Source organism: Brachionichthys hirsutus, unplaced genomic scaffold, assembly GCF_040956055.1.
Source record: "Brachionichthys hirsutus isolate HB-005 unplaced genomic scaffold, CSIRO-AGI_Bhir_v1 contig_180, whole genome shotgun sequence".
NCBI lineage: Eukaryota > Metazoa > Chordata > Actinopteri > Lophiiformes > Brachionichthyidae > Brachionichthys > Brachionichthys hirsutus.
In genome coordinates this window covers 142,889-151,156 of record NW_027180417.1, presented here as the reverse complement: position 1 = coordinate 151,156, position 8,268 = coordinate 142,889, and the positions used below count along the sequence as shown (strand labels likewise).

The 8,268-nt window shown below is 38.1% G+C and overlaps 1 protein-coding gene across 1 annotated transcript in view; it reads right to left on the bottom strand.

Moving 5' to 3' along the window:
* Positions 1-4,145: 4,145 nt before the first annotated feature.
* Positions 4,146-8,268, bottom strand: part of LOC137914784 (CUB and sushi domain-containing protein 1-like) — a 116,356-nt gene continuing 112,233 nt past the window's right edge. Inside the window, 3 exon segments of the mRNA XM_068758279.1 lie at positions 4,146-4,305; positions 6,201-6,403; positions 7,950-8,062. Coding sequence (XP_068614380.1) covers positions 4,146-4,305; positions 6,201-6,403; positions 7,950-8,062 — 476 coding nt within the window.

The window sequence follows — 8,268 nt, the reverse complement described above, 5'->3', positions numbered from 1 at the left end:
TGGTGCAAAATGAAGGACAAATGTGGAAACTGTAATATAAAGCATAAAGTATAACATCTAAAAAAAGAAAAGAAAGAAGAAATCTTTCCATCTTTCGGTGATTAAAAAAAAAATCATTTCGTCAAAAAATTAACACCACCTTCCTTAATGAGCAAAGACCGGATGCATGAGGAACAGCGTGGATAACTTTACTGTTGAAACATAGTTTATATGGAAAGAATTTGTAAAAAATAACATTGTTATAAGACTTTGGCTGCAAACTCAATACTTTATTGTAGGATGCAACTTTGAATTTCTCTTCATAGGATTCAGAATCTATGTGTGAAGACAGGGAAAACTATTTGTTTCCTATTGGGTAAGCCTTGGTCAATGTAATTAAATGTTAAAAAATAGATCTTTAATTGTGGAAACTATGCAGCCTCTACTTGACAGGCAGTATTATGCTTTCTTGACTCCATGGGAAAGCTCAGCTGAATTAATTAAATCAATTAAAAGAGATGCACTGGGTGCACTGGAGCAATATAAAGGGAGTACTATATTGTGAACAGACACTGTACTGTTGTTTACAGTTGCATTGTTTATTTCTGTAAGGATATTTAAATGTGCCTTCTATTATCTTTAACTACTGCCAGTGTTATAGCCAGAATCGGTATATCTTTATTTTCTGCGTCTCATGAGTGGACGTGCTTCCAGCTATCTGACCCTGACACTGAGCCCGTGAATGAGCTTAGAACTAGATAGCATAACACGTTCAATAACCTGAATGCTTATTTCAGGCACAATCCCAATTATTTTAGGACAATTCATTTGCAACAGCCTTGCTTAGCGTATTCACTTTTGACTACCGGCGCTGAAAATATAAATAGAGACTGCGATTCACTTCACATTTCAAAATAGAAGGATGTGACAACCTTCTCATGCCAAAGGATTTTCTCTCAGCTTTTAGTGAATTTAGTCACGTTCTACAGTACAATACTGCTATTGAAATGAAAAAAAGCATTTTAATCAGTTATATCAGTCAGAATGTTGTGACTTTCAGCATTTGTGATATATCGTTTGCAGGTATAAGAGCTGAGACTAAAATTTTGAGAACATGAAGAACTCAGGAAAATTCACTAAGACAATAAAAATCAAGCAATTTACAAAGAAAATGCCCTTTAAACAAATCAAATGCCAAATGATGTGCATGAAAGTGTGGCACAAACAAAAGAGCCAGATCTAGGGACACACATATTGAAAGCAGTTACATCTGTGATCTAAATCAAGTGCAGCATTTTCTGAATAATAAAAACATTTTGAGAGAACACTGTGTGAAATATCAAGCTGGGCCAGTGATCTAAAAGGATGAGTTTTTTTTTTTTTTTTGATCCTGCAAATGTGTACAGGAAATAATCTGAATCCAAGGTCACGGTTGCTAAACTTGTGTATGGGGTTGCAGTGATGTTCCAGCATTGATAAGCACAATGCAACATGCTCTCTGCACGCGAGGTAATATCTGGAACAATGGAGGGGCTCAGGGATGATAGCTGTTGACAATAATAATTGTGCATATTGTCTCCATACTGCATCCGTTTCCTCCTCCTTAAATGACCAATTCTGAAACCACTCTTTCTCTCTCTTTCTCTGTCCATCACACACACACACACACACACACACACTGGGAGCTCTTTAAAAAGGTGTGTCGACATAAGATCATGTGCATCAGATGTGCAAAATGTGTCGAAGGAAGATGCATGACAAAGTGAGTATTTGTGGATACACATCCTTCTAAAGAGCGCTGGAGAAAAGGTTTCTGAAAGCTCTAACTGCATGTTACAAAAGTGGACAATTGGACCCAGAGTGGGGTACTATTTAGTACAGCTTCGGAGTGGTATTTATAGTAGGGTATCTGAAATGATGGTAGCATATAATGCTAAAGCTATAGCCGTTTGGTACAGCTTCAGCAGCAACAGTATTCAGTGAGAGCTTTCTGAAACAACCTCTGTCATAATAATGGCAACAGAATGCGTGAGACTCATATCTCAAAGGTCCACAAGTACTGTAAACTGATCCCAACCTTCTGGTTGGCTAGCTTGTTGTCATGGCAACAGAATAAAGGAGATGATAACATGTTATTACACCTTCTGCTAGCAGAGAGGATGAAATATAAATGTGTATATACAAACACTCTAACCCTGTATGTATTTACTTTGTTCTCTTTTTAAAGATAGAAGCTTTTGAATAAAATTCTCTTTTTAGAATTAATAATTTTTCAAACCCATTTCAGACCCAAAAATTACTCTTATTTTCATAACCCAGTCAACAACAAAAAAGAAAACACACTAGTGCAAAATTTGTGCAGTTTATGAGTTGAGATAAAGTTCATATTTTGGGGTCCCCAGCAGTGGTTGGGAAGTCCCACAGGGCCACTGGGTTTTTGAACACGAAGTCTGTTCATCAATATCTTCACTGAAGAAAAATATCAGAAGAGACACTTGTAGATAATTACTCGTCTCTCTCTCTCTCGTAATAGAAACTTGTCCTTGTCTCTTTGTTTCCAGTGTGACTGACAGAGGTGCCGTCCATTTGTCTCTGTCCACCTAATTTCTTTCAGTCAACCAGTCTGTAAATCCTTGCATCCCTTTCAGATTTTGTGGTTTGAGAGTATGCTGTAGAAAAAAAAAACAGCAGGCATCCCTTGACTGATAATCCTGACCACAGTTGAGAGGAGACCAATCATTTCCTGGATTTGGCCACAGCTGTTTGCAGCAGTTGATGATCTTGACAGCTCATTGCCTCCAGGTTTTCACTTGTTCCAACAATAAGCACAGAGTCCTGGCTAGTCCACGAGCAGGGATCAGCTGTCTGCATTTTTGATTATGTTAGACAGGCATGTAGAAACCAGTCCAGTATCGTCAGGTGCTGTGGTTCAACATAGTCTAACTTATTTTGTTTAATAGGACTGGTTTTAAGTGTGTAACACTACATAATATTTGGAAAGGTCCAAACCTCATCTAGATCGTGTTCAGAGGTTATCATACTAAACCTGAATAACAAAAAAAAAAACAGCACATTTGCAAATGCTTGATTTGGTATGTTTTAGCCTAACTGGTTGCCAATTACTGTAGGTAGACATGGTCAAGAAAGGCAATACAGCAAGTGGCAAACTTAATAAGACAATAATAGCAGGAAGTAATTATAAAATCCAACAACTTGTCTTACCTTACTGTTTGATTGTCCTGCTATATTAAACCAAACCCATTTACCAAGTAGGCTAAAACAAACATTTAAGACACAACTGCTATTTGACCTTTGCTTGACTAGCACAAGTAACCCAATTCTAGAACTAACTTGATACTCATATCCGACACTGCATTTGGTTTACAGTAGCCTGTGCAATCAGTAGCAGATTCCACCAGAACAGACTCTGTAAGCTGTCTTTTGTTTGAGAGAGTCCAGTCCTGTCATGGGCAGTAGGATGGAACTCTAGTTGGAGATTTTTGGTCCAGCACTAATGATGACATTTGTGTTGGCAGATAGGAACCATCCTATTACTATCTGATGTCTGGAAGGGGTTGATGGGTGGACTAGTCTATGTGCTTCCCCTGAGGGTGGAACCTTGCATTGGTAAAAACCAGCGGGAGAATTTGTGAGCCACTGTGCAAATTTGGCATGGGGTTAGGGATGAGTAAACTGCAGATTGAACTGCAATTGGAGGCTGTTAGACCCAGTTGACTATGCTTTCAAATTTTGCAGAAGTGAAAGATTGTACTGTATGCACATGTCATCACTCTGGAAAGAAGATCCATTAGTTCCATCCATATATCTTTCTGGTTTTTTCCTGGATATGTATCTAAGAAAAATTGTGATCCCAAGCTCCTCATGTTATTTGAAGGCATCGTTATTTTCCCTCCCTGTTCATTGATTCACACCAATTTTACTCTTTCAGACTTCAGAGCGAGGTGATGCCATTGTAAAACATGGAGCAGAGCTGCATCACTGTGCAGATCATGCTAAGAGAGAATCAGCATATTACAGCAGAGGCTCCTCATAGAGAAAAGTCCAAATACTCAATCAATGTTTGTTCCGTTTGGTTTACCCAGCCCACAGACTGCAACAGGTCAGTGGGACTGAACCACTGAAGAGCTCGTGGCTGGTTTGCTGGGCTATACCACAGTGCAGACTGTATTTAGCGTGGTATCGAATCGGACTGCTTTAGCCTCTGTGGGCTTCATGTTGGTGTCATACATTGGGTTCTCAAAGGATGCCTGGCCATTGGAGCTCTCATGGCCAACATAGCCATTGAACTGGACCTTGGGGCGTGTCCTGAAAAACAAAACGAGAAGCATTAACTGGTGTCTGTGGCACATATCTGGTGCGAGTTGATTTTCAGTTGTCCTTGAAAAGTTGTATTTATGAAAAAAATAAATGAAAGGGTACAGAAACTGCATTTGGCAAGTCAACCACAAATACAAAGATTTTTAAGACAGCAAAATGAACCTTTCAAAATTACATATGATGTGCAATTTTACTGCTAATATTTAAAAACAAAAACAGTACCACCCACTTGATTTTTCTAAATGAGGATTTTAGGAAATGCACCACAGGCCATCAGACAGGCAGTGAAATATAACTACCCCTTCTAATTTTTCTGGTTGTCGCAGATTACATTTTAGGGTATTCAGGCATATAATCCAGTTAGATATAATCATTTACTCCCAAACCCCGTGGAACTATTAGCAGGGAGGAGTACTGCTCCTAAAACGCTGTTCAACTGACCTCATTAAGAGTCTCTATGTGTGTGTGTGTGTGCACTGGTGGAAATCCAACCCCAGGGAGCCACTAAGCCAACCCTACATCCTCAACCCATTACTCTACAAAACTGCACGCAGACTAGCAAACACCACAGACCTCCCAATGTGACAGCAGTTCAAATCACTGTACTGTCTTGGTTTAATTAATTTGACAGTATCAGATTCAGGTGCAAACATGTGGGACAAAGCAGGAAGAAACTGCAGAGGACACCTTGCTTTTTGCTTTCATTTACATATATGCGTCGCCACATTAGGAAATAAGTTCTACTTCTGTTGCCTTGCCATTAAGCTGGACTCAGTAAAGCAAGTATTGAAGTCAAGATTAAAGTTTAAAAAATACCCTAACCTTAACCCTAAAGAAGACATACAGGTAATAGTAGAAAAAAAAATAACAAAATGGAACAGATTAAAGTAAAATGCATATTATTTGATTTAATCTGTTCACATATAAATGCTTTATTTGTTCTTGGTGACATTATGCTGACATAGAGATGACAATGAGATTAAAGATAAAATAAAATAAAATGCCCTTTATCTAGATTCAGATTAGGGCTGGTTTGACAGTAGGGCTGCACTGCTTTTAAAAACCTGCTCATTTTCCCCTGAATTTAAATGTCACCCCAATTACTTTGACCTAATATAAGTTGCCTTTTACATTTCCCTCTGAATTAATATCCATTAAGACTTTTATTATTATGTCTCTGTGATACACAAAAAAGTGTTTAATTCAGTTTAATGAATTAAAACAATTGGAAGTTCACATTTGTAATTAATTGTGCAGCCGTACTAAACAGTATGAAGAAAAATCTGAAAACTAAAAACAAGGGATGAGAAGTTTGACAGAGGATGTGGCGGCGGGCGGAGGTCTGGTTGCTGTTGGAAACCAAGTGCATGACAGGTGCCAGTCTTACCTGTCGCCAGGTCCCCAGGGGACTTTTGGTCTCTCATTGTCATCTGTGTCAGCAGACAATGTCCTGCATACAACCATCATTTTAATATACATGCATTAGCATTCAGTACTGCTCTCTGGCAAGCAGGCTGTGTAACACAATTATAGTAATGTAATGGTGCGGGGTATTAGTTTTGGAAAGTGTAATTCTACTTGAATATACATTCTGTTTCCTCAAAAATGTTCTGCTAACGTCTGCCATTCAGGCCATGCTGATTAATTTTGATAAGCACTGTGGAAAAAAATTCAAGGTGGATATCATCTAATATATATTCATCAGATGATCCACTGATCAAGGATGCTGTTTAATGCCAGTACATGACTTTTGACGGAGGGCACAGCACAATATTTTCTGACAGAGATAATAAACAAAGCCAGAAGTCAAACACCTGCTTTGCATTCTTCTCTGCTAGACGTCTGTTTCTGACGGACGGATTTACATTGAGGATGTGGCTTACCTGTGCTTGTAGAGGTAGAAGGCAAATCCGGACAGGATAAGGGCAAAGAAAGGAACCAAGATGGCTGCTGCCACAGAGCTGCTGTTTGTGTAGGGGTTGGATGGATCCACTGTCATAGTTACAGGGCCTGTGGGTACAGAGACAGACATGAGATATGAGTATGAACACATAGCATGGAAAATAAATTAGTTTTTGTGCTGATGCTTCGTTCCTGATGTGTGCTCTGTCTAAAATAAAATGTATTTTACACTACACTGACAGTTGCACTGAATATCCTTACGTTGAGTTTATTGCTGCAGCTAATGGTGCTTATGTTACCTTGACGCATCAGATGGAACTTGCCAAAGTCTTTACTGTGAATGTGCCCCTGGTACACAAATGTCTTCTGGTCTGATTCTGCAGTAACCTGTAAAATAAAACACTAACTTTATCTCATCATAATATGGATACATAAACAGAGACAACATCTAACACTTCTTTTAAACAGGAGATTTATTCTCAGAAAAGTCTTGAAGGAATTCAAGGCTGGATTAGAAAGCATTTAAAAGGGCAGCCCTACAGATATTTAGCAGGTCATGTACATGTTTTCTTTTTTTTTTTTTTTTACTTTATTCACAGAAAAACAAACAAAACGAAACAACAAGTACAAATAATAATAATAATAATAATAATAATAATAATAAAAAAAAAGCTACTACAAACATTGTTCTGAGACCGGGCATTACACAACATAAATTAATTGCCAACTTACATGTTTTGAGTGTTTGTGACATAACCTATTGGCATGTGACATAGAAAATGTAATAATATTACAGACATACTATAAATAATAAGAACTATCTTGTGTATTGATTTTTAAGTATTCACTGAAGTTTTCCAACACCAGAATGAAACTGTGTGAAACCCTGTCTTTAGTAAATGAGAGTGTGGAGCTCTCCCATGTGCACATTTTAGCACAAGAATCATTAGTTCTGGCAGTAGTGCATGATATTAGACTTATTCCTAAATGTGAAATAGAAATTAATTATTCATCTGATAAAAATTGTGTTTTTATTTCTCTCTAAGTGTTACCAATTCTAACAAAAAAGCACTAATGCTTTGAACTCATCCAATTCATCTTTATGCATTTCTGTTTTGTTTTTTGCCTTTTTGCCCTATTGTGACCCCCCCCCCCCCCCCCCCCCCGGGCAGCAGCAGCCACCCTGTAGGTGGAAACTAGACTTTACACACAACAATCTGAATGGCTGATTACATTACGTAATAATATTAATAGTTAATCATAGGTTGTCTTGTTTCTTCAAAACACTACATAACATTTCTAGAGGAGTTTAAAAGATAGCATAAACAAATAAAAGGTGACAGCACTGGCATTTCAGCCATATGGTGCATGTAGCGATAAATGGATTGAGATTTATGGACTGTGATAACTTTTAGAGACAGTAACGGTGACAATCTTTTAGAATCTAACCTTTTTTTTCACACTTTTGAGAGAAAAGTGTTTTATGATAAAGCCCACCCTTAATCTGCTTGAAAAGATGTTAAATAGAGGTCATTGTATATTAAAATGTTTTGCACAATGTGAGCAAGGATTTAATCAGGAGCTTTGATACGCCTCTCTTGTAAGACCCCATCCAGCAAAGCGAATGCTAATTAATCTTATTTTCATAAGGTGGCATTGACTTAATTACAAAATGGAAAAGGACATTTTAAAATGATTCACAAAGGAAAATAAGAGGAAGCGTGTCTTACATATCCATCCATAGCCCAGTTGTCATTTTTAAATTTGCCGAGGTAATGCTCGGTCGGCCCTTTCACCTGGTAGACTTTCAAAAGCAGCTGGTTTTCCTCTGACTTATAGGAACCTGGATGAATAAGGAGATACAAAATAACGAGGTCATCTCCACAGCCTAAAATAATTTAAATAAGTAAAACTTAGTGTCTAATGCGTGTTGGACCTAAACGAGAACCGATAAAGCCACTAAGGTTGCGTGGGAGGTTGGCAGGGTGGTGGGAAACCAGACAGACACGCTGACTGGCAAACAGAGCGAAGGAGACATGATGACATTTT